A 25583-nucleotide genomic window follows, 5' to 3' on the forward strand; every position below is an offset into this window, starting at 1 on the left:
GTATCTTCTTAAAGACCATTTCTTTACGTTTTAAGGAAAGTAAAGAAACACATTTATCAGAGTTACTGATAATAATTAAACTTTTTTTTAAGGAAAATTATTTATTTTTGATGGCCCAAAGGTAAATGTGTGTTTAAATCTGTGTAACATCCAACAAAGATTCTGTAACTTAAGGGATTTTTTCCAAGAATTTGGCATTCCATTTCAATTCATTTTCTGAACCAAATTAGTCAACCCAAACTTCCAGTGGTAAAATATAAATGAACAACTTTGACTTTCCTCATTGAAGGAGAAACTTACAAGTATTCAGTCTTGTGAGGTGGTAGTGGAATAAAAGTTTCATTTTTGTCTGAAATTGCAGGAGATTACAGAGCCGTACTTTATTGGGATATTCTGCTTTGAGGCCGGGATCAAGCTGGTGGCGCTCGGCTTTGTTTTCCATAAAGGATCCTACCTAAGAAACGGCTGGAACGTCATGGACTTCATCGTCGTCCTCAGTGGGTGAGTAGAAGCGGATCATCTTAATAGCTTGAATATCCATCAAAGCAAAAATTCTGATCACTTTTCTTCTTAGGTTATAACTGAAAGCCAAACAAATGCTGAAACTGACATGTTTTAGATTCTTCTGTGGGTAGAAACGTGTTTCTGGGCATCAGAATTACAGGACATTTTTCTGGTGGAAGCTCACTGTCTTCCTCTGGTTTCTTGGTTGACCTTTTACTCCAAATTTCAGTGTGAGAGCAAACATGTCTAAAGTCTAAAGAGGTTTTTACAATCTTTATTTTTAGAAATTGATCAGTGATTTTAGAAAATCATCCTTTTTCTTTAAATCTTTTGGCATTTCAGTGTTTTTCTTAACATAATTAGGCCAGATCTTACAGATTAGAGCTGATTCCAGTAGAAAGGAAGGGGACGTTTTATTTTTATGTAATTTATTGTGTTATTGTGAGTCCTGAATGAACCAATTTTCTGTTATATAGTTTGTGGTTGAAGGAATCTAATGATCACTTGTTGGTGCAAAACATAAAAAAATAACAAAAAAGACCCACACTTTGTGTGATATGAGAACATCCCAAACCACAATCGACATTTCAGTCTTAATTTTTAATTTGAAGCTTCAAGAAATTAAGATATGCAACCTGGTGAGGTTTACAAGTTAGAAACAATTTTTAAATGTTTTAATATTTTATATTTTGGTCATGCAGCACAAAGACTTGATCTCCGTAGATTAATGCGGTGTCCAAATATTTAAAAACTGATTAAGATCAGTTTAAAGCGTCACAAATGAAGGTTTTTGTATCATCTGATTTCCAGATTTTACTCTATTTCAGGATAATGTGTTTCCTGTTGATGCTGCATAATTTTATCAGAACAATATTTGAGTTTTTGAAGATCCACTCTGATGAAAATTTGATTTTTAACATGTTTTTCTGATGATGGGTCAATTAGAGTGTTTTTTTATTCAAATCAATGTGAATCAGAAGCATACAAAAAAATGCTGTTTGAAAAAGATCATTTTTGTATCTTAAATCCTTATTTTTTCTTATCCGAACTGACATCTGACTCAAAACCCGTTTTTGTTGCACCAGTAATGCTAGGTTTGAGGGGCTATAAGAGCCTTAAACAGAGAGCTCTTAGCAAAGGCGAGAGGAAGGGGGGGTGGGCTTGCTCCGCGTCAACAGTCTGAGGTGAATTTCTGACAAACTGCTGCTGCTCTGCAGAAACTGTCTCAGAAAACGATCAGAATAGATCAAAAGATGATCGGAGTGAGACTTAAAGGTTTCCCAGAAAAAACTACGTTTCTGACAAATGCTTTAAATTGCCGTTAAACATTCAAATTGGAAAAGAAAAACATCAAATGCCGGTGTGGGTTGTAATTTGGTTGCATAAATACGCGGTGTGTGTCAGAATGCACAGTGATTATGAGCCTTACTGAATTATGATAGTAACACAGCTTTTAAAATCCTCCTCACTGTCAAATTCTCTGGTTAATTGAGACAGAATTCATTTTCTGTTATCCAGGCTGCGGCTGGTGAACCAACAGATTCATTTAAGACACTGATTGTCGTGTTGTGTCGGTGCGCTGGAGCGTGTTCCTCTGCATGTGTTGACATTTATCAGTATTTGTCACTCGTGCTGCAGTTTAGCAGCCACCAAAGCCGGGCTGGTGTTCTAATTTTTTTGGTGTTAATTTTATAGATATGCATCGTCGTGGATGTTAGTTTGCACACAATAAACACATGAATGCAGGAGGAGCGCGTTTGCAGGCAGGCTCTGCAGTCAGCGATAGGTGGGTGGATTGGCAGTTGTGTCTAAAACCTGCTTTGGTTCGCCCCCAGGACCTCTGTGAATAAAATGTGAACAAGGCGCTGGAGATGTTATTCAAAAGCATAGAAAGAGCAGATGGACGGAGAAAGAAACAACAGAGAAAAGAGAGGTAGAGAAAAAATAAAAAAAGATAAACATGACGAGAATCTTAATTTGTTCCCTGTAGGACTGGCTGCAGTGAATTAGTTGTGCACTTATCCATGTTTTCCACTGTTACTCCGCTCGTGGTGCAGTATTCAACGTGCAGCGAAGATTGCTGTTGGCGTGTTGACATCTCATTTCAATCTGACACCCACATCTTTCTTTTTCTCAGTATTTCTTATGTTTCAGTCTAACTCCTGTCTCTCTCTTTGGCTCCCACATAAAAGCGACTTCAGCATCATATTTGCAGGGCAGTAAATTGATAAATAACTGTTTAAAGTTTCAATTCTGATCATTTTTTGCTTTTTAAAAAACATATTAGCTGATTTTTTTTCATGTTTTTGCTTTTCTATTTAGACTGAAAAAGATAGTAGTGCTCATAAAGATGTAGAAGAAGGTAAAGTGGTTCATGTCACAGTTTTATTCAAAGGTACAACTTAAATTTTAAGCTGAACACAAAGAAAAAAATGTAAATTATTCAAGTAAAATGAGTTCAAACTTTATTAAGTCATTAAAAAAAACACAAGTTTTGATAATAAACTTTAAATCTTTTCATGCCTGAATTTATTTTCAATTATATGAAAAAATATTCTTGAATGTTGTTGAATTCATTGACTGTATATGGAGATTTGGACAGAGCCGGTGTGAGGTCACCCATTGAAAATGCCTTACCTATTTCACTGTCATGCAGCTTGAAGATTTGACCCCTTAGATCAGAGATCCCCAAACTTTTTCTAATGAGGACAACATAACTGTTTTCTTCTCTGATGGGGGGCGGGGTCGGTTTGTAGGCTAACAGAAAAAGTGTAACAATCACAGCCTAAATGTAAACATTTACGGTTTTCCAGAAAGCTACACAGTCAAACCTTAAATAATTAATTTCTGAAATCTTTATAGAAAAAACATAATACTAAAACATTTTCAAAACTAGATATATAGAATTACCTGCGATAATGCTAGTGTGAATGGTGTAAGATGCTAGAACTAATAGCTGAAGATGCTGACAATGATAGCTAAAAACGCTGAAGATAATAGCTGAAAACACTGAAGTTGATAGCTGCAATGGCTGATGCTAATAGCTTAAAACGCTTAAGCTGATAGCTAGCTAAAATATTAGCGAAATGCCAAATTAGCTTAAAAAACTGAAAAAAGCCTAAATTAGCCAAAACAGCTAGTATGCTGCTGAAATATTAGCTAAATGCCAAATTAGCCTAAAGAAACTGGTAAAATGCATAATTTAGCCAAATATTAACAAAGCTCCAAATTAGCCTAAAAAGCGGAAAAAATTTTTAAATTAGTCAAAACAGCTAGCAGGTAGCTGAAATATTAGCTAAACTCTAAATTAGCTGAAAAACAGTAAAACACGAAAATTAGCCAAAACAGCTAGCATATAGCTGAAATATTAGCTAAGCTCCAAATTAGCCTAAAAAACTGAAAAAAGGGAAAAAAATAGCCAAAACCGCTAGCATGTAGCTGAAATATTAGCTAAACTCCAAATTAGCCTAAAAAACTGAAAAATAAGAAAAAATAGCCAAAACCGCTAGCATGTAGCTGAAATATTAGCTAAACTCCAAATTAGCCTAAAAAAACTAAAAATTAAAAATAAATCGCCAAAACAGCTAGAATGTTACTAAAATATTAACTAAACCCTAAAATACCCTAGAAATCCTTAGTAACTGCCAAAACAGTCAAAAAAGCTGCCATAAAAAGAGTTGAATGAGCTAAATAGCTGAATGAGCTGAAGAGCTATGGACGTCCAAAAAAACGTACAGAAGAAAAAAAATAGAAATCAAGAAAATGGGAATCACTATTAAACCAATAAGTATTCTTTCCTCTCCCGTCATAGTCCATTTTTGGATAACAATTAATTCCCTGTTGATGCCACATAATTTACTCTAAACATTTTACAGTATTTAAAGATTCACTCTGATGAAAACTGTGCTTTAGGGGTTTCAACATGTTTTTGGGGCATTTTTCTGATGATGGAGGACATATATTAAGAAAATCAAGTATAAAATGACATTTTTGAGTATTTTTTTACTAAAATCACTGTGAGCAGGGAAAAAAATCTGTTTGAAAAAGATCATATTTGTGACCTAGATCCATGTACGTCTTTGTTTTTTCTCGTCAACTATCCAAGTAAAAGTCATTTTTCAAAATAAAAGACAAGTTTTCAAGTTTTCATAATGACTTTAAATCTCTTTAAGCCTCTATTTTCAATTATATAAAAAAATATTCTTACATTTTTGTAGTTGTTAAGTCCATTGACTGTATATAGAGAACTGGACAGAGCGAGTGTGACACAGACGTCACTATGTTGTAGCCAGATGACAGTGATTGGTTGGAGTCGTTTCTATGGCAACCACCGTACCATCACGAGTGAGCTTGTTGGAAAGCCACACCCTTCTGCTGAAAGTCGGCTCAGGAAAACCTAATCAAACATTCAACGTGTGGCCAGCGACATATGAGACATCTGATTGGTCTATTTATAACTTCAATAACTTGAGATACAGAAAAAAATATCCTGATTAAAAAAAAGCAAAATGATTCAATAAAGTGGTTATTCTGAGAAAAAGAATGACCAAATAATAGCTGTTTTTTGTTCTATAGAAGTCTATAGGGAGCCAGCGGATACTTCCTGAGGGGGGAGGGGTCACTCAGTCCAATTCTCTAGATACAGTCAATGATTGAGTCCTGGACTGCCAACTAAATTAAGTAAATTCAGTTGCTGTTTTTTCGCGGTACGGCTTTTGCCATTTTGGAACCAGACGACGTTAGTAAGCAGTCATTGATCTGAATCAAACTTTTCAAATGTTCGAGGTGAGGGCCTGTAGGCACCACATGCTCCTATTGAGGCATCTGATTGGCTAGGTTATAATTTGAATAACTTGCGATAAAGAAAAACATATCATGAAAAAAAATTAGGTTTAGCAAGAACTTGTTATAAAAAAGACACCAGAGCAAGAATGGTTATTCTGACAAACAAAATGTAGTCCATGGGATTTCGGCTTCCTGGGATCATCCTGTACTTCCTGTTTGGAATGTGAGGGGGGAGGGGATGATATGTCCAGTTCTTTCTATATACTGTCAGTGTATGGTACGTTTCAAGTTAGCGAGATGAAGAAGTTGCCAGACTCTTTTGGTAATTTACCTAAAACTAAACTTTTTTGTTTGCTTCTTATTTTATTACAAAAACTCACCCCCAAAAATGTTGTTTCCCCTTTCTCATCTAAAAATTTCCAAAAAATGTCCCATCGTCATACTTTTTATAAGTATGTTTCCCCTTAAAAGGAAGAAAAAAAGGTCAGGTTTGGTTAGTTCAGTAATTTAAAGATAGTTTAAAATCTAAATAAATACATCCATAAGAAACATTTTTAAAAGTTCACTCACAAAGATAAAAAAAAATCACTTGAAAAGTCAGTTTTAAATGTTTTGTTAATTTTTTATCTTTACATTAAAAAAAAGCAACAATTTTGATCAATAATCTGAGTTAACATGTCATGAAGAGAATTATGTTATATTTCTGCCATTATTAAAAATACATTTTATTTATTGTATTTTACATTTACTAAACAATGAGAGGACACATCTGTATTTATAGGGGTAGAACAAAACTGAATAAAATACAGAGTAAAGTGTAATTTACAAACAAAGATGCACTTAAGATATAAATTAAGTATAACTGACACTCGGATACATACATAGCAGCTCTTAACTTTTCATCCCTCATCACAATCAATATACAAAACAAATCCAATCAATAGATATTATTGATAAACACAAAAAGTCATGTGATGAAGTTCAAATATCTTGTAAATGAGCTGAAGGATCTCTTAAATAATGGTACAGATTAGGTGAAGTGACAGTTTCTTTTCGGACATTGGAGCATATTTTCTAGAAAAGATGTGAGGAACTTTTTGTGTGAGGACAACTGTGTGTTTTTAGAGACTTGTAAACTTCTTGAAACTACCAGAAATGATGTCAGTTACAGTATAAAATGCTGAAAGTTGTGCGTGTTTTCTGTGCAGCTCACAGATTCCTCTCTCTGTTACAGTTCCAGCTGTGGCTGGAATTGGAAACAGACGACCTGATTTTTTTGCCACCTATCTGACACATTTACTAGTAGCACATATGCTGTCACTGTCTGTAACACACACACACACAAACACGCACACAGACAGGCACTGCAGCGACACAGTACAAGTAAGTCAGACTTAAAAGAAAACACACATGTACCGTCAAGGCCAGCTGGGAGCTGAATCGAGGCCACTGGGCCAGCGCTGGCGGCATTCATTCCATTTCATATTAATGAAATTCTAGAAGCAAACCCGCCGGGACGTGGAGGTCAATTAAAACCCCTAATCTGACTGAGGAGTGTGTAGCAAAAAAGACCCCAGCTTGAACATTTTCCCCACAATCCAATCTAAATCCCAAAATGTTTGATTTTGTCCTTCGGCAAACAGGTGGGAACAGGTGGATTTCATGCTTTAGTTAGCAGTAAAGTCTCTTTAATGACCCTGCTGCCCTTTAGTTAGTGAAAGATCAGCTCCGTCATCGAGCTGCTGCGCAGTTGTGAGTGTCTGCGCATACGTTTGCAGAAACCTCCCAGTTTTTCCTGCTGTTCTCTTTGCAGTTTCACACTCGGCTGAAACGGTTGTTCTCTGGACAGGATGATGAATAAAACTGGGGGGGTTGGAATGATTAATTTACCATCTGTACAAAGACTCACACTCAGGAGTGAAAGACGTAATCCATGTTTGAATGGATTCATCATCTCACTGCTCCAAATTCCCATGTTTTCATTGAGTATTTGTTTTTTATCATAAAAATTCAAACTACATTAGAACTAAAACAAATGCTCACATTCCAGGTCTGGTTGGGGCCATTGACTGTATATGAGAACTGGACCAAGTGAGTGTGACATCACCCGTTGTAAATGGCTCCAACAAATTAAGTCAATCCAGTCACCATTTTTTTTAACCATATGAATGCCGCCATATTGGAGCCAAACATGGTCGGCAAGCAGTGATTGGTTCAAGTGGGCCCGAGTTTCTATGGCAACCACTTTCACCTATCAGGAGATAGGAAGTTCACACCCCTACCGCTTGAAAAATCTATTAAATTCGATTTCGAACGTTCACCGTACCTACTTTTTTTTTCCGTTTATGAATAACTTCCACTACAGATAAAATATTTTTATTAAATTGGATTATCGAGAATATTACTGAGTAAAAGCTGTTTATTTCTTAATATGGGACTATGGCTTTTTTGGGCTAGTGGGTACTTCCTGTTTTGGAATGCCAGGGGGGAGGGATCACTTAGTTCAGTTCTTATATACAGTCAATGGGCTTTGTCAAGAATGGGACTACATTTTAAAGCCCTGTACTCGAATACTTAAACTCTAGATCAGAATAAGGGCGTGGATGTACTTCACAGTAACAACAAGCTTTAAAAAGAGGTAGCGTTCTAATAAAATTAGCTTTGTGACCTTCGAAATGCGGACTTTACACATCGAACGAAGAACTGAAATGAGCTGTGGTTGTAGAATAGGCTGGGTATTTTATTTTGAAATAGAAAAAGAACAAAAACTATAACATAAATCCATCATTGACTTCAACTGTTTAACTGATTGTTGATCCTGGATTAAACATAATTTTGAGATATAGTTTTACTTGTAAGATTGAAAGTTGTTGCTACTCTGAAATCTTTACATCTGCTCTTATTTTGAAATATGGCACACATGTAAACCACTACTTAAATGAGATACACCCAAAAATGAATTATTTTCAGGAATTAACTGATGAATTACACCAGTATTACACTCAACATTCTTATTTCACATTAATAGTTCATTTAAAAGTGTTGTGGGGTTACGGCGGAGCAAAAATGTCTTTATGTTAAATGAATGACTTGTCCCTTTTCAGGCTTAATTGTGCAGTTAATGTGAATTCACGGGGTTTGAGCCTTCCCCTCTGAGTGTGTCGAGGTGCAGAGCATATGCAGCGCGGTGTAGTTTTTGGTGCGGCTTTTTGTGTAGGTGGAGGTGTGTGGGAGAGGCTGCTTTCTGTGAGCGTAATGAATGCTGTTTCTCCAGAGCCCGTGTTCTACAATCCTCAACAACAGTGCTCGTCTTTAAGAGCCTCACATGAACATGAGCTCAGTTTGATTCTCAGGTAGATGTTTCAGAGAGTGGTACGTGTGTGTTAAGTGTTGTTTTTATTTTTATTTTTTAAATGAAAATACCATTCTACAGACGCTTACTGACTGATTTACCCTAAAACGTGTCAAAGTCAAGGCCCGAGGGCCGGATCCGGCCCTCCAGATCATTTTATTTTATTGATATTAAGCCTCGATGTTATCTTGCACTTATATCTAACTTGTATTTATTTAATAAAATATATTATTATGAGGAGTAAAATATTAAAAGTCATTTAAGGTTTAAGTTGATTTATTCTGGAATAATATTCCCACCTTTTTTTAAATGAAATTTAGGTTTAAAGTTAAGCTTTTAAAGTTTAAAAAAATGGCATTCTACTAGCTTTTTGGACTATTTTGGCATTTACTAACATTTTTTTGGTTATTTTGGAGTTAAGCTAATATTTTAGCTACATACTAGCTGTTTTGGCTAATTTAAGCTTTTCTTAAAGTTTTTTAGGCTATTTTGGAGATTAGTTAATATTTTAGCTACATACTAGCTGTTTTGGCTAATTAAAGCTTTTTTTTCGTTTTTTAGACTGTTTTGGAGTTAGCTAATATTTACACAATAGCTATTTTGGCTAATTTAGGTTTTTTTTACGTTTTTTAGGCTGTTTTGGAGTTCGGCTAATATTTTAGCTACATGCTAGCTGTTTTGGCTAATTTAGGCGTTTTTAAATTAATTTTGGAGTTAGTATTTTAGCTACATGCTAGCTCTTTTGGCTAATTAAAGCTTTTTTTTTTTCGTTTTTTAGGCTGTTTTGGAGTTTGGCTAATATTTTAGCTACATGCTAGCTGTTTTGGCTAATTTAAGCTTTTTTCAGTTTTTTAGGATATTTTGAAGTTTAGCTATTTTTTCCGTTACATGCTAGTTTTTTTTTGGCTAACCTAAGGTTTTTTTGTTTTGTTTTGTGTTTTTAGCCTGATTTGGCATTTTAGCTGGCTGTCAGCTTTACTGTTTGCCGCTATTAGTTTCAACATTTTTAGTTATCAATTTCAACATCTTCAGCTATCAGCACTAGCATCTTTAGTGGCCAAATTCAGCTTACAGCATTCACACTAGCATTATTACAGTTAATGCGATACATCTAGTTCATAATTATGGTAAAAAGTTACGGTTTTAAAGTTTTAAAATGTAGTTTTAGAGTGTTCAATAAATGTTTTTCCTGTCCGCCCCGCGACCTAAGGTGTGTTTTAGATTTTGGCCCCTTGTTTGATTGAGTTTGACACCCCTGCCCTAAAAGAAAAGCTCTCCTTCTATTAACACAAAATCTACCATTGATATCTTTGCAGAAAGTCACATTTTGGGGCTCTTTATTGACTTTATACGCCCATCTGTATCATATTTGATATACTCAATTCTGAGACCTAGAATGATCCAAACTTTCCTTTAAAACTAATTTTAATCTAACTTTATTTGTATTCTACTCTGTAGTTAATCATCATTCCACTAGGGGCAGTAAAAGGACTCTTTTAAAAATGGCTGCCTCCGTGAAATCTCAAAAATGTTTTTAGCTGGAAAAGTTTTGCTAATTTTCTTAACTTGATGATGAGAATAACTCATTTATTATGATTCATTCTTTAAAATGACTACTTGGTGTATTGAAAGGATGCAACATTTGTTGAAAATTCATTCTTTATAATACAATTTCATCATGTTGAAAATGAGAGTATCAAATTTGAGACAGTGGGTAAATAAGGTGCTTTTTCCTGAACACTCATGTCTATATTTTTGTATCTTTGTACATTGTTGTGGGTAACAACAGAAAATTACAACAAAGGTGGACATACTTTATTCCACAATGTTTTACAACAGCAAGATGATAGAAAATAACTGCCTGTCTCAATCTAATTTTGCCATCAACAACAATGTTACCTTTAGTTTTTAAATATTATGTTATTGCTTGAATAAAAATGTATTTTTAAATATTGTTATTAATAATTAATAACATGATTTTCTTTGTATGATATGATTTAAAAAAACATTTATTTTTTATTTTTCACAAGTTAAAAACTCTAAACTACTAACCCTGTTTACATGATTATTCTCCGCTGAATGCAGTGGCGTCAAAAACAACCGAAACTAAGCTAAAAACAGCTTAATAGATAAATGTGTGGAAATAGAAATTTAACAGTGAATGTTTCATGTGTGAAATCCACATTCTTTTCTCTGCTGTTCATCTCACAAGTGTCAGTTTCTTGCAAACTTGGCACAATTTTAAGAAAAATAAGCAGGTAATGGTAGAATATAAAAAGGAATGTTCCAACAAAGACATGATATCAATCATTTTATGTCTGCTTAAGTTATTTGTCAGCTCAATCTTTTACATTTAAAAATGTGACTCTTCCAATGCTCATGTTTGTTTCTTTATTTCCTCCAAGATTCAAATATAAATTCATTTTGTTGGACGATGAGTCACAATAAAATAAAAGATACAATAAAAGATGATAGATTTTCCAATAATGCAAAGATTAAAAAATGTGACGAATAAAAGGTTTTCATCTTTAAAAAATTAAAGAAATGGAAATATATTAAGATGATAAAACTAAAACCATCTGAGTATAGAGGGGGATTCATGAGCTAATATAGAAACACAGGACATTTCTTTGAATATGTTTTTTTTCTTAAAGCGAAACCTTGAAGGAACTGTAGCTGCTGCTGCTTTTGTTTGGTGTGTTTGCTTTGCACTGACTCCTGTAATCTGTTTCCCATCATGCATTTCCTTTTTCTGAAAGGAACATTGTTTCATATAGGTTTCATGTACTTTATAGCTTATTTGACACAAAATTGTTGCTGCTGCTGCTGACATTTTCTGTAGAATAACAACACAATTGTGCTTCATTAATGTTAGTTTCAAAAAGTTCATCAAATAAAAACATTTTGTTAATTTTTTCCACAGTTTACTAGTATTAAAAATTAAATATCCATGTAAAAATAAAGATTAATATATAAAACACTTTAAAATAGATTTCTACTCTGTGATACTAAACTTGTCAGATTCTGTTTATAATTGTAAAAACATGTTAAACTTCATATTTTCAATCATTTTGGGTTTTGATAAATCATCCAACTACAGATTTTTGTCCCAACGCCTCAGAAAGAAACATTTCACAAAACAGGGAGAAATCACAGCTTTTTTCCACACACAAGGACGCACAACGGCTTTGTAAATCTTAAAATCAGTGTTCTTTTATATTTGTGAAAATATGGAATCAATTAAGCCACTGAATAGGAAATAGTGATAAAGTGTTCTCTGGATTTTTTTTTAGAATTGCGAAGGTTGATGAAGATTGTTGGGGTTTATCCTTGATTCTGTTCTAATTCCACTTAAACCACATGTTGAATTTAACATTTTATCGTTGATTACTTTTACCTTAACAAGAGTTTTCAAAAAGATGATTCGACTTCCATTCAGCAAATGTTTTTGTGTCAAAATATGTTAAAAAAATGCTTTTTAAAAAAATATTTTGCACTAATTTGACCTTCCACGTGGAACAGTCCAGTGTCTTGATGTCTTGGATTTTGTTAGCAAGTTTGTTTGTCTTTATTTTGTTGCAGAAGCAACTTAAATGACTTTTATTGTGATGAACGGATCACCACTTTGTTAACTCGTGTTTTATTGAATCCATAGTTCTTTACCTAACCGTTAAGGTTAATAAAAATAAATAAAAGCAAAGAAAATATAAAAAAAATTAGCACAAAGGATAGTGTTTTCTAACTTAAAAATAAAGAAAATATTGTTTTAAATGAACACTATCGTAATTTTTTTTAGTCCGACAGTTTGTGGAAAGTTAATTTTTCCAAAATATTCCAATAAAAATAGTTAGTTAAAAATCATCTGGGATCATAAAGAGGACTGACCAGACTGTTGTTGGGCCAGAAGACAAGAAAACATTCAAATATCCAAAAGGTTTTCTTATAATCCAGATTAAAAGGAAAACAAGCTAAAGTATTGGGTAGAGACGATCCAGAGTGAGCACTAAAAGCGCGTTCTTGAACGCCGTGGGACTATGACATGCGGTCATGAACCTGTAAGCACGTTTATGTGTTGATGAGAAACAGGCGTTGCTTCCAACTGGAGGTGTATCAATTAAACGATTAATCAATCACTTATCCCACCAGATCGATCTGTTTGAGGCAAGTTTTTATCAGGTCTGCAAATTGTAGCTCCAAAAAATAAAATAATAGTATTTTTTTTCAAGTAAGGGTTACTTAATTAAATTTAACTAAATTAGATTAGATGAGTTCATATATTTATGTCTGAGGTGCACCTCAAAGATAAACCTCAAAGAGGTCTGTGATTCCTCCAGAATACACAGATTTCAAATACTAAGCAAAACTTTGGTAAAAAGTCTGTAATAGTTTAAATCACATATTATCTTATGCTGTCCAGAGCTGCACTGGGATGATCCGGTCGTGCACAAGGAGTCTTTTATTTTGAAAGGAAATCATACAAACTCCTGTCAAACAAAAGAAATAATTTCACATTTTGAGAATATGCTGTTTATATTTGTGTTTTTATTCATGCCACAAAAGAAACATAATTGAAATTTATTATTAAAAATGCATTGTGATGAATGCAAAGTAGTATAAAAATAAGACTTTACAGTTCCTACTAAGTTTTGATCAGTAGAAAACAAGCCACAATGGCTCTTTTACTGGTAAAGGTTGTAGACCTCACAATTATAAAATCATTTAAAAATTCAAAAAAATCGATAATAATCAATATTGCAACATAAAATTTGGAAAAAAAAACACCTGGACTTTGTCTGAATTCCCACTCTGACTCTTAAAAAACTATATCGTGCACTACTTTTTTTTAAATTTTTTTTTATAAATAGTATGACATCACCGATTTCACAGCGAAAATCGAATCAATACGAGCATCATAAAATGCCTATTTATGACTCAACTGTGTTCTGATGATGGAAAATCTTTATAGTTTCTTAAAAACTTACCTTTAAAAAGTTTTTTTGGGCAAAAATGGTTCATTGATGGACACTGGTTTTTGGCTAAGACTTCTGGGAGATTTCTAGGGCACTTGATTTTGGAATTGTAGATTTGGAAAACTTCACCTCCACTGTTCTGTACCAAGTATTTATCTCTGAGTCTCACTGGTTGAATTTTTGGTTAAAAATGTCCTGGATCGATATTAGGTCAGTGATATTCTATTGGTTAAAATTAATCAATATTGATCATGAATTGAAATAGCAAACACAAATTATAATTTGAATCGAATTTTTGTAAAAATGAATTGTTATACCTCTACTTCCAGCTGAAACTGGACAGAAAAAGTATAACAAAAATTACAAAGAATAAGGAACTCACTGTCATTATTCTTTAGCCTATTTCTTGTCCTCCATCTTTGTTTTTCTTAAACTCTAAATCAAAAATCTGCACGTAAAGCTCCAACATTTACACTCTAAAGCTCCTTTTTTGAGCACCAAGGTAACTTTTTATTCATGGTGAGCCCCTTTCCTTTCCCATACCAAGACAAAAAAAGTGTTATTTTTAAGACGGTTGTTTTACTTCAACCAGACGGTAATTGATCCGAGAAATGTGTTTGAAAGTTTGGCGATTGATCGAAGCAGCAGCAGTCGGCGCGCACCGCGTCCACTACCTACAGTGAAGCTTTGAAGAAAAGCCTCCCAACATTTTGTGAGCGTTTTCAGATTTATCTGCATTAGTGTGAACATAGCCTCACTCATTCACTCACTCATTTGGCCTCTCTACCTCCCACTGCTTTCAGTAGAGATTCTGCGTGGGTTTATACTTGAGTTTCTGCCATGTGCTTTCTACCCCCTGCTCACACACACAAGCAGATGAGAGCACACACATTTACCCTCCTCCACACTTCCGAACAATGTCCAGAGATAAGTTTATGCATTTAATAAAACATTTAAATTGTGCTTGATAAAGTGAATTTCCTTGGTTTATGATATCTTTGATGATACGGTTTCTTTACGACTGAAAATAGCAGAATAGCATCCAGATTGGGTTTGGACTGCCTGTCGGTCGCTCTCGATGCTGTTTTCCAGTGTTTGTGTGTAGGTGGAGGCACGTCAATGCGTGTGTGGGTGGATGTGAGTAGAGATGCCTGCCAGGTGTATGTGGCTGTGCGTTCTTTGTCTCTCGCCGTGCTGGTCTGCTGCATTAAATAGAAATACAGTACCGCACTTAGAGGCGGTACAGTTGTCTGCTTCACATGGCATGGGGGGGGGAAAAAATGTACAAATTTACATTTTTCTTTCTTTCCAAGTGGATTACATTTGCTAAGAGAAATAAACTGTTAAGCCATTTGTTGCTTTTAGTCTATTTTTGAATCCTATTCCTCAGACACATCTGACAAAAACCATTAGTGTCAAGAGCGCCAGGTTTGTGCCAGATTTAGCTGCTAATGGGTCTATTTAATGTCCCTCTTGCATAATTTGCTTAACCCAAAATGTATTCTTGTTTTTAGGCTATAACTAAAGTGACTTTACATCTTTTTTTAAACTCAATGTGTACTATTCACAGTTATTGATGTTAAAACAGTGACCGATGTGTGTTTGTAGGATCCTGGCCACAGCCGGTGCCCACATGAACATCCCCGTGGACCTCCGGACCCTCAGGGCTGTGCGAGTGCTGAGACCTCTCAAACTCGTCTCCGGAATCCCGAGTGAGTCAGTCGCCGACCTCCAGCGGCATTTCTAAAACATTACCATATTTATGCTAATGAACTTCCCATTTAACACAGATTATGTCATCGCTGGGCCTCTTTAGGACAAACTCACTGGTTTTGTCAAATCAGAGTTGGTTGACTGTATATGAGAACTGGACTGAGCGACTCCACCCACATGACGTTCCAAATAGGAAGTACTTGCTGGTCCCATTAAAATAAACAGCAATTACTTAGTCATTTTATTTATTAGAGGAACTTTTCTTGCTCTGCTACCTTTTTAACGTATTCTTGCTAATATTCCCAGCGAACATTTCAATGTGGGCCCCACGTGGTTTATACTTAGGATTAATTTGTCGGCCCCAAGTGGGTTCCATGGTTGCCCCATCTGTGTTTTCCCACACTGACTTGAGCAGTGTTTTAGGCTGTTTTGGAGTTTAGGTAATATTTCATCTACATGCTAGCTATTTTGGCTAACTGAGTATTGCTTCGTTTTTTTAGGCTAATTTGCGGTTAAGGTAATATTTCAGCTGCATGCTAGCTATTTTGGCTAACTGAGGATTGCTTCGGTTTTTTAGGCTAATTTGCGGTTAAGGTAATATTTCAGCTGCATGCTAGCTATTTTTTCTAATTTAGGATTTTTTTCATTTTTAAAGCTAATCATGGTTAAGATGCGTGCTTTACATCCAGTGTGGGCATAACCATAGACTGTAAAAATAATGGACTTAGCGAGCAATGAGGTCCTCCATTGGAAATGCATTACCTACTCTCTCGCGAAAGTAGGCCGCCGCTTTCACCGTCACTTCCTGAAACGGATATTGCCATTTGCAACCCATCTTCAGCGATTGGTCTGAGTCATAGCTGAGTCATGGAATCTACAGGAAGTACTGTCGCCAATCTGGAGTGAGTTTATTGCAACTGTCTGCCTCTTTCCACGCCTCGACCACGAGACCGCGGATGTAAACAGCTTCTACTTTAATAACGGAGGCTCGGGAGAATCGTACAAGTCTTTGTTCAAGCCTTTGAGGGAGAACCATCCCAACATTTGATTCTGTCAGCGGTCATTTGGGATTTACTTACATTTATTCCTTTTTGTCGAGATAAAAGGAGCATTTGAGTGACGCGCGCGCCGCTACTCGTCTTTTCACATGCGCTGCCAGGTTACAGTCTGATCAGATGCACGTGAGAAGCGTGTTCACAAGTGAACAGCTGGATCTTTTTCTGTTTGAAAATACGATAACATACATTAAAGTTTGTCTCGCGCTCCTCAGACGGCTGCGTCTAATTCAGGTTGAAGCTGGAAAAGTGCGGCGAAGATGAAACTTTGGTTGGTGGTTTTATGCGCATATATGCAACTTATAATTTATAAGCTACAATTAAAACAGTGAAAAAAAGAAAACCGAACATTAAACAAATAAAAAAAGTCTAAAGCACATAACCTCAGAGTGAAATCTATTTCTCCAGAGTAAATCCTCATCTAAAAATGTCGACAGCATGCTCCTCTTGTTGTTTTAAACTGCTGCATCGGTACATTCCATTGAGGAAAACAACAGTAGGACAATGATTGCTACATTGAATTGTAAAGTAGGTGTTAAAAGGTCTTCAAGGACCCATTGATGAAGTCTGCTCCCATTGGCTACCCGTCATCTGTCACTCAAACCCCCCAGACGTTCAACGCCAGACCCACAAATGCTTATTGAGCCATCTGATTGGTCAATTTATAACTCTAATAACTTCTGATAATGGAAAAAAATCTTTAAAAAAAATTAGGATTAGAAAAAAGAAGTTAAGCAGAAAGCAGCAGAGGAAGAATGATTATTCTGACATATAAAATGACTGAGAAATAACTGTCTGTTTCTCAATGTAAGTCAATGGGACTTTGGCCTTTTTGCAACCCAGTGGTACTTCCTATATGGAACACGGAAGTAGGGGGGCTTGCTCAGTCCAGTTCTTATATACAGTCTATGACCCGATTTATTGACTATTTGGAAAAAATAATTGGTGATTAACTTACAATTAAAAAATCGTTAGTGGTAGCACTATGTGTGATCACTGTCAGCTGAAAAGTGTTTACTGAAGTACCAGACAGTGTGCTACTTTTAGTAGTTTGGTCTGCCATGCCTCTGTGCATTGTGGGTATTTCTGCTAGAAGGGTAAAAAGAAGTAAAATATTGAGACATATCTAGAATTTGGTTGTGAGGTGTATTTGTTTATGCTTCTTATAATTTGTTAAATATAAAATACTGCAATCATATTTTATGAACTTGAAAGTTATCCAAAGGGATCTGGTAAAATAATAAAATAATAATAATAAAACTGTGTTTTGTTCTGTTTTCAGGTTTGCAGATTGTGCTGAAGTCCATCATGAAGGCCATGATCCCACTGCTCCAGATCGGCCTGCTCTTGTTCTTTGCCATCCTGATGTTCGCCATCATCGGGCTGGAGTTTTACAGCGGGAAGCTTCATCACACCTGCATGCCATCGTGCGACATTCTCGGTAAAAAAAAAAAAAAAAAAACTTCTTCTCCTGCAGGTGGATCCTTTAAGTATGAATAAGCAGAGAAACCCAAATTGTTGTCAATTTGAAAGCTTTTAGCTCAACACTCAGCTCAGAGTGCGCCTCCCAGTCTGTGGGAATCTTGCTGTTCAGAAGTGCATTATTTTTTTATTGCTGCGTTGTCGTGCTGACTGGAGAGCAGGGTTTGTTTTTGGATTATTTATGACTGAGTAATCACCAGCAGGTACACAAAACATGTGGTTTACTCAATTTTCTCAAAGAGAGGGTGTGAATATCTTTGTTGGAGGCCTGCGGCAACAGCGAGCTGAGAGGTATGATTAGAGTTGTTGTCGGCTGATTTAGCTACCGCTTAATTAGTCAACAACTGCTCTGTAATCATACCCCCACACCATTGCATTTACTGTCATCGCCTGACATAACTCTGAGCTGAGTCGAGATCCAGGGGCCAAAATAAACCCAGAGAATTCAACTCAGGGAAAGTCGCTCCTCGTCTTATTGTTTTTGCAGGAATCCCAACAGTTTGATAGTAATTATGAAAATATTCTAATATAGTCTTGATAATGTAAAGCAGGGTGTCCAATCTGGTGAGGTAAAAATGTCAGAGAGCCAACCATTCAGACAGCATAGACAAGAAATACATTTAAATACATTTTTACCAAAATTACTAAAAATTTAATGTTTAAAAAATTTGGGGAAAAAAAGTTCATCTGAAAATAACAAAACTTTCATCATTAAATCTGGGTTTAATATGTTACATATTCATTAATAGTGCTGTCATGCTTTTAATTTTTTGTGCGATTAATTGATCGTGACCTGTAATTAATTAATCAAATTTAATCGCAAGATTTTTAAGCTAGTAATTGCTGTAAAACGTCTTATTTTGAGGTATTTTCTTTAAATTTGTTTGCAGTAAAAGATCAAAATATAACAAAAAAAGTTATTTTATTACATTTTTTTTTGTTATAACAGACTCCCAACTTTACTTTTGCACTACAAAGGGGATTTTTTTTTCTATTTCAAACAATTAAGAAAACAAAAATAACATCCGATCCAGAGTGCTGTAATTTACCAAATCAAACAACAATTGGAACACTTTTCACCACAAACAAAAATGCTAGAAATTTGGATACACGCCAGACTTTGGACATGTCTGGGATAAAGTTATTCAATTTTAAATAATTTGGAAACAAAAATAAGTAAATATTTTGGATTCCCCCCCCCCCCAATTAAATGGCAAGAACCCATCTCACTTTGTTAAAAGCAATAAAGTTTTAAAGGAGGTGGCAGCAGGTCAGTGTGTGTCACTAAAATACTTGTACAAATATGTTGCACACTGCAATAACACAAAATCTCACCGAGTTTTTTTGTCTTGTTTAAATATCTTATTACATTTATAATAAGACAAAACTATTGTACTGGTAACTTTTCAATGTTAAGTAAAAATATGTTTTAAGACAATAAATCTTGAATTTCTTTGAGTCATTTGATCTTTTATTTTGAGTAATATATCAAACAAGACAAGTTTGTTATCATTTAACATTAGATTTTTAAGCAGAATTTTTATATGTGAATTGTGAGAGATCATGTTTTAAGAAAACTGAAAAGTTTTATTTAACTTATGACAGTGCAAAGGCATTTAACAATGGCAAGGCAAACGTTTTACTTCAAAATATGGTTTAGAAATAAGGACAGCTGGAGTTTAGTTGCACCTAAAATAGTATATATTTTGGGGAAATTGCATAAAAATACGTACTTTAAAGAAACAAAACACCTTGTCACAAATAGGCAGACAGCTGTGCAGCAGGTTTATTAGCTCAGACAGGTTTACAGGTGTCAAAAAAACGACTAAAAGTCCATAAAGTTAAATCAGTCAGGCAGGTAGTGGTCAAACATGAGCACGGGACCATCAGAGATCAGATGTTTGTTAGAACAAGACAGGCGTAGATTGAGTCAGACGGCAGACAAACTGGTTCAGAGTCGAAGCAGGGTCATTTAAACCAAAGATCAGGTTCCAGATAACTTCATATTTTGGATCTTTTCCGTATAGAAACGCTCAGTAATGCAGGCAGAGTGGCACAAACAATACTTCGCACCGAGTGAGGCTCTGTGCAGGGCTGAAGTGTCATTTGGGTGATTGGTAAATGAGAGATAGATGGGCGGCATCTAAGAATTGCACGCTGGGACTGCTGGGAGATGTAGTGCATTTAGTAGACTGGAGACGGCTCCCGCCAGTGACCAGAGAGGGAGACAGAGCTCTGACTCCTGACAACGATTTAGGACAAAATATTTGCAATTACTTAAAATTGCTAATTTTAAGATTGAATTTTGTCTCAACAGGGCAGGACAACACAACTTGTTTTAAGAAATCTTACCAAAATAAATTCAACTAATTCAAATAGCACATTTTTGTTATTCATGTCAAGGAAAAACAGCTTGTATTCTGTTGTTTTTTTAGTTTTAAGGGTAATTTTTCCAACGCAGATATGTTTTATTTTTGCAGATAACGAGACTGTTGACTCATCTGAGCTGGCATTTGCATGCGGTGTGAGGAAATGTCCAGAGAAGTATGAATGCAATGACACCTGGATTGGGCCCAATGATGGCATCACTCAGTTTGACAACATCCTGTTTGCTGTTCTCACCGTCTTCCAGTGCATCACCATGGAGGGATGGACGGCCGTGCTCTACAACGTGAGCTCGAGGGTCCAACCGAAGTTGGTTTCTGTTGGTTTTCTGATGATGTGAATGTTATGGATTTCAGACCAACGACGCCTTGGGTCCCACATGGAACTGGATGTACTTCATCCCTCTCATCATTATCGGCTCGTTCTTTGTCTTGAATCTGGTGTTGGGAGTTCTGTCAGGGTGAGCTGGACTCTTTAGAAATAAGCATTAAAGATTTTCTGTCTCAGAAACCCTTTTAACAAGTTCTTTGATGCTCTTCAGAGAATTTGCCAAGGAAAGAGAGAGGGTGGAGAACCGGAGGGCCTTCATGAAGCTACGTCGGCAGCAGCAGGTGGAGCGAGAACTCAACGGCTACAGAGCTTGGATTGACAGGGCAGGTACTTGGCAGCAGAACGACCTTACAGACGTCACATCACAGTGGATGAGCAGACAGACACTCATTAGCAAGTGAAATGTCAAAAATATAGGTACACCCATGTGTCTATGTAGTTCAGGGGTCGGCAACTGTTAACAGTAAAGGAGCCTTTTGAGCTCGTTTTCTACTGATCAGAACCTAGAAGGAGCCGCATAGTCGAACTTTAGCCTTTATGAAATTTGGATTTGCATTCATGACCTCCTTTTTATTAAATAATAAATACTAATTATGTCTATTTTTTGGCACTACAAAAAGCAAAAATATAAAAAGAACCTAGCATCTCTCAAAATGTGATTTATTTATTTATTCTTACATTTGACAGAAGCTCTGAAATAACTTATTTTCAAAATAAAAGATAATCTCAGTGCAGCTCTGGGCAGCTGGTAACCATTGTTGTGCAGCATAAGATAACATGAGCTTTTAATTCATAAAATGTCAAACTTTGGTAAAGGTTAGGATACCAGGTTGGGTATCAATGTGCTCCGTGTCGTGGTACTGGACCGGCGCTGGTTTGCATCAGGTTCTGCATCTGGTACTGAGTCCGGTTAGCATCCAGTACCACATCTGGGACTGGTTCGAGTCCAGTACCACATCTGCACATGTGTCAAAGTCAAGGCCCAGGGGCCGGATCCGGCCGTATTCAAGTGATTTTATTGTTACTATTGTTATATTGCGCTTATTTTTAACTTTTACAATTTTGACAAAATATATTTGCGTGGAGAGTAAAATATTAAAATAATCGTTAAAAAGTTATTTAAGATTTAAGTTGATTTATTTTGGAATAATGTTCCTTCCTTTTAATTATTCATAATTATGTAAAATAGTTAAGGTTGTAAAGTTTAAAAATTTGGCATTCTGCTAGCTTTATGGAGATTTTTTTAAGCTATTTTTGAGTTTAGCTAATATTTCAGCTATACGCTGGCTGTTTTGGCTAATTTAAGGTTTTCTTTTTAATTTTTTTGTGTGTATTTTGGAGTTAGGCTAATATTTACAAGCTAACTGTTATACCCAATTTAGGCTCTTTTAATTTTTTTAGACTATTTTGAAGTTTAGCCATTTTTTCAGCAACATTTTAGCTGTTTTGGCTAACATTTTTTTTTTTTAGGCTAATTTGGCATTTAGCTAATTTTTTAGCTGGCTGTAAGCTTCAGCATTTTAGCTATTAACTTCAGCGTTTTCAGCTTCAATATTTTCAGCTATAAATTTTAGCATCTTCAGCGGCTACGATTCAGCTTACAGCATTCACACTAGCATTATCACAGATATTGCTATATATCTAGTTCATAATTATGTTAAAAAGTTATGGTTTTAAAGTTTTAAAATGTAGTTTTAGAGTGTTCAATAAATCCTTATTCTGTTCGGCCCGCGACATAAGGTGTGTTTTGGATTTTGGCTCTTGTGCGATTGAGTTTGACCCCCTGTGGTTCCTGCATCCAGTGTCGAGTGGTTAAGGTTAGCGTACCAGTACTGGGTTTGGGTACCAAAAACCACTAATAATTCATTTATATTATGGATTATTGTGACTTTTTGACTCGATAATATGCTAATCGGAAGAGCACGTTTATCACATAATTGCAAAATAAAACAAGTTTGAGTTGAGGATGAAATTTTAATTAGTGTTTTATTGTGATGTGGAGTGAAAGGCAGCTTCTCCATTTTAAGAAGCGCTTCAGTTTGAAACCTTGGGTAAAGTAGCTGAAGCTCAAACACACAGTGCTGTAATGGTATTCTACATCGCTGGCTTCCTACGCAAGCAGAGGGTGAGAAAAAGGTGATACTGACTCACTGACTTAAATTTGAGCACATGCATGCATGCGCCTTTTTTTTTTTTTCCTGTCTGTTTACATGCATGCGTGTGCGAGAGAGAGCCGCTGTGCATATTTATGTGTGCACGGATGTGGGAACGTGTGGGAAGAAGGGGGGAGAAAAGAGATTGTGAGAATGTAAGAGAGAATAAGAGTTTTGTCTTCAAAGAAGGTCACACCCACCTCGCCAAGCAGCACTTGTTTGTTGAGGGTGTTTGCAGACCCTTTTTGACATAATAACCCCAAAAAATGTACTTTTCACTGTCTGATGGGATGAGATACGCTTTGAGTGTAACCTTTAGATTTTACTGTATTACAGAGGAAGTGATGCTCGCAGAGGAGAATAAAAATTCAGGAAGATCACCGTTAGATGGTAAGTTTACATAATCGGAGAAGTACACTGTTTTTGTATGGAAAATTTGAATTTTATGAAATTATATTTTTTCTGGATTCATTTTTTTAGTTGTAACCATCTTTTACTGCGTATTTTGTAAATCCAACTTTTGCTTTTCTAAACTGTAGACAAACCTTTAGATTGTGGATTTTTTTTGTTAATTCCACAAAGAATTGAGTTTGTGTGAAACGTTATAGTGCTAAAGAGGGCGAGTAAGAAGACAGGTGCACGGCGAGGAGCGCCAGGAGACGACAAGTATACAGACACGTCCACTGCCAGTGAGTGAAACGTCTTTGTGGGTCTGTTTTCTGGAGGAAACCTGTTTTATAACCAACTGTCACTTTAAATGTTGAGAGCAAATTATTATCTTTATCATTTACATTTTTTTATTTTTAACTGTTAATATGATTGCTGAAATATACAGTAGAAATGAGGGCTAAGAACAGGAATCTCTCAAGAGAATTTACAATAAAAATGTTTAAATTACGTTTACTGATCATCATTACCTTTAGAACGTTGATTTAGAAGTTTACCATTAAAGATAACGGGAGCTTAATTGAGTTTTATTGCAGCCTCAATTTAAATGTTATAAAAAGTTAAGCAAAGTCTGCATAAATGACAACTTTTTTAAGTAATTGTTCGTGCTGTCATTCAATTAATTTTTTGTGCAATTAATTAACCTGTAATTAATTAATCGATTTTAATCAATTTTTAACCCTTTAATTTCTGTAAAAAGCCACAATTTGAGATATTTATATTTAAATTTCCGATATTATGTTACAACAAAACATCAAATTACAACAAACAAACAAAAAAAAAACTGACTTCATGAAGTTTCCCCAATATAATGGGCTTCTAATCTTTGCTTTTACACCAACAAGGGTACAAAAGAAGAATAATATTTGTCTTAGTAAGCATTACAAGTACGCGGTCTATAGCAGGGATGTGCAACCTTTGACACTTAAAGAGCCATTTGAGTTGTTTTCATCATAAATAAAATGCACATAAATAGAAAATACTATTTCTTCTAAATGAATGGCTCCCTTTCAAAATAAAAGCATCATCATAATGCAGCAAATTTGGTAATAGGTAGCTTCAACAGTGATTGAAAAAACATTTTATTTTACTATTTGTAGTGTATCTCAGGTGTATTTATAAATCTCACTAATTAAAATGAAACCAGAGCTACTTAAATTAGTTTTACCTTACTTTTTGAACCATCAGGCACACAAAAGACTGATTTGATTTGTTTAATAAGCATTAAATTACTTACAATAAATAAATACAGTTAAAAATATGTTAAGTTTAAAATAAAAAATCATAAAAAAATCTTGGATAAATAAATCAATTTGTGGAATAAATATAAAAACAGACGAAGTAATAATAATGTAATAAAATTGTGCTTTATATCAACTTTATTTTTTCTTAAATTATTGTTACTTTACATTTTTTTGTTGTTCTTTTGTTATTTTTATTTTAAATTATTGTTAAAATCTTTGATGTCAGACAACTTTTTAAAGTGTTTCTATATTAAATTAACTCTTCAGCTTTCTCTGTTTATGGGAACATTTTTTTTAATGAAAATTTTCTGTCTTCGTTTCTTCTTGAGGCATGTCTCGGTCAAGAATGAACTTCCGCAGTGGCCGTCGCGGTCCGGCTGCTTACCTGCGGCGCAAGGAGCGCATGCTGCGCATCTCCATCCGCCGCATGGTGAAGACCGACACCTTCTACTTGATGGTGCTCAGTCTGGTGGCTCTCAACACCATCTGCGTGGCCATCGTCCACCACGACCAGCCGGACTGGCTCACCATCTTCCTCTGTGGGTTTCAGCGTCGAATCGATTTTTTTATTTGCTGGATTCTTGTTTGGCTGCGACACACTGATTATTGTGTTTTTTATCTCCAGACTATGCAGAGTTTGTGTTCCTGGGGTTGTTTTTGGCTGAGATGTTTCTGAAAATGTACGGTCTGGGTTTCCGGCTTTACTTCCACTCATCTTTCAACTGCTTTGACTGCGGGGTGAGATCATTCGTCTCTCATTCTAAACTCACTTCAGAAATAGAAAAACTTTCGTGTTATAGTCTAAAGGGCAGCAAAAATGAATCATTTTTCAGTTTAGAGTAACTGGTTTGTGTGATGGAGCAAAGAAAAGATGACTTATAAAGACTTAATTGCAATAATTTATCAAATTTATAGATCTAAATGGACACTTATGACATTAAAAATCTGAATTTATCACGTTGGAAAAGTAATATTTTTGTTGTTCGTGTGTGGAATGTTTTCAGGTCATTGTTGGGAGCATCTTTGAGGTAGTTTGGGGATTCTTCCGACCCGGTATGTCCTTCGGTATCAGCGTACTGAGGGCGTTGAGACTCCTGAGAATTTTTAAAATCACCAAGTAAGTGGAAACCGTTTCACTAGAAGACACACTCCACTTAAAATCT

At 35.4% G+C, this 25583-nt stretch overlaps 1 protein-coding gene and 1 long non-coding RNA gene across 6 annotated transcripts in view; one reads left to right on the forward strand and one right to left on the reverse strand.

Moving 5' to 3' along the window:
- cacna1eb (calcium channel, voltage-dependent, R type, alpha 1E subunit b) overlaps window positions 1-25583 on the forward strand; it is a 95762-nt gene that overhangs the window by 23928 nt on the left and 46251 nt on the right. For all 5 annotated transcript variants that reach the window (XM_024273450.2, XM_024273451.2, XM_024273453.2 and 2 more), the window contains exons 5-15: window positions 362-501; window positions 15220-15323; window positions 17662-17820; window positions 20342-20532; window positions 20603-20706; window positions 20788-20903; window positions 23066-23119; window positions 23338-23418; window positions 24750-24959; window positions 25046-25158; window positions 25425-25537. In XM_024273450.2, coding sequence (XP_024129218.1) covers window positions 362-501; window positions 15220-15323; window positions 17662-17820; window positions 20342-20532; window positions 20603-20706; window positions 20788-20903; window positions 23066-23119; window positions 23338-23418; window positions 24750-24959; window positions 25046-25158; window positions 25425-25537 — 1385 coding nt within the window. The remainder of the gene's footprint in view (window positions 1-361; window positions 502-15219; window positions 15324-17661; window positions 17821-20341; window positions 20533-20602; window positions 20707-20787; window positions 20904-23065; window positions 23120-23337; window positions 23419-24749; window positions 24960-25045; window positions 25159-25424; window positions 25538-25583) is intronic.
- Window positions 1-25583, reverse strand: part of LOC112147227 — a 40773-nt gene that overhangs the window by 1179 nt on the left and 14011 nt on the right. The gene's annotated exons all lie outside the window — the stretch shown is intronic.

This window comes from Oryzias melastigma, linkage group LG17, assembly GCF_002922805.2.
Source record: "Oryzias melastigma strain HK-1 linkage group LG17, ASM292280v2, whole genome shotgun sequence".
NCBI classification, from domain to species: domain Eukaryota; kingdom Metazoa; phylum Chordata; class Actinopteri; order Beloniformes; family Adrianichthyidae; genus Oryzias; species Oryzias melastigma.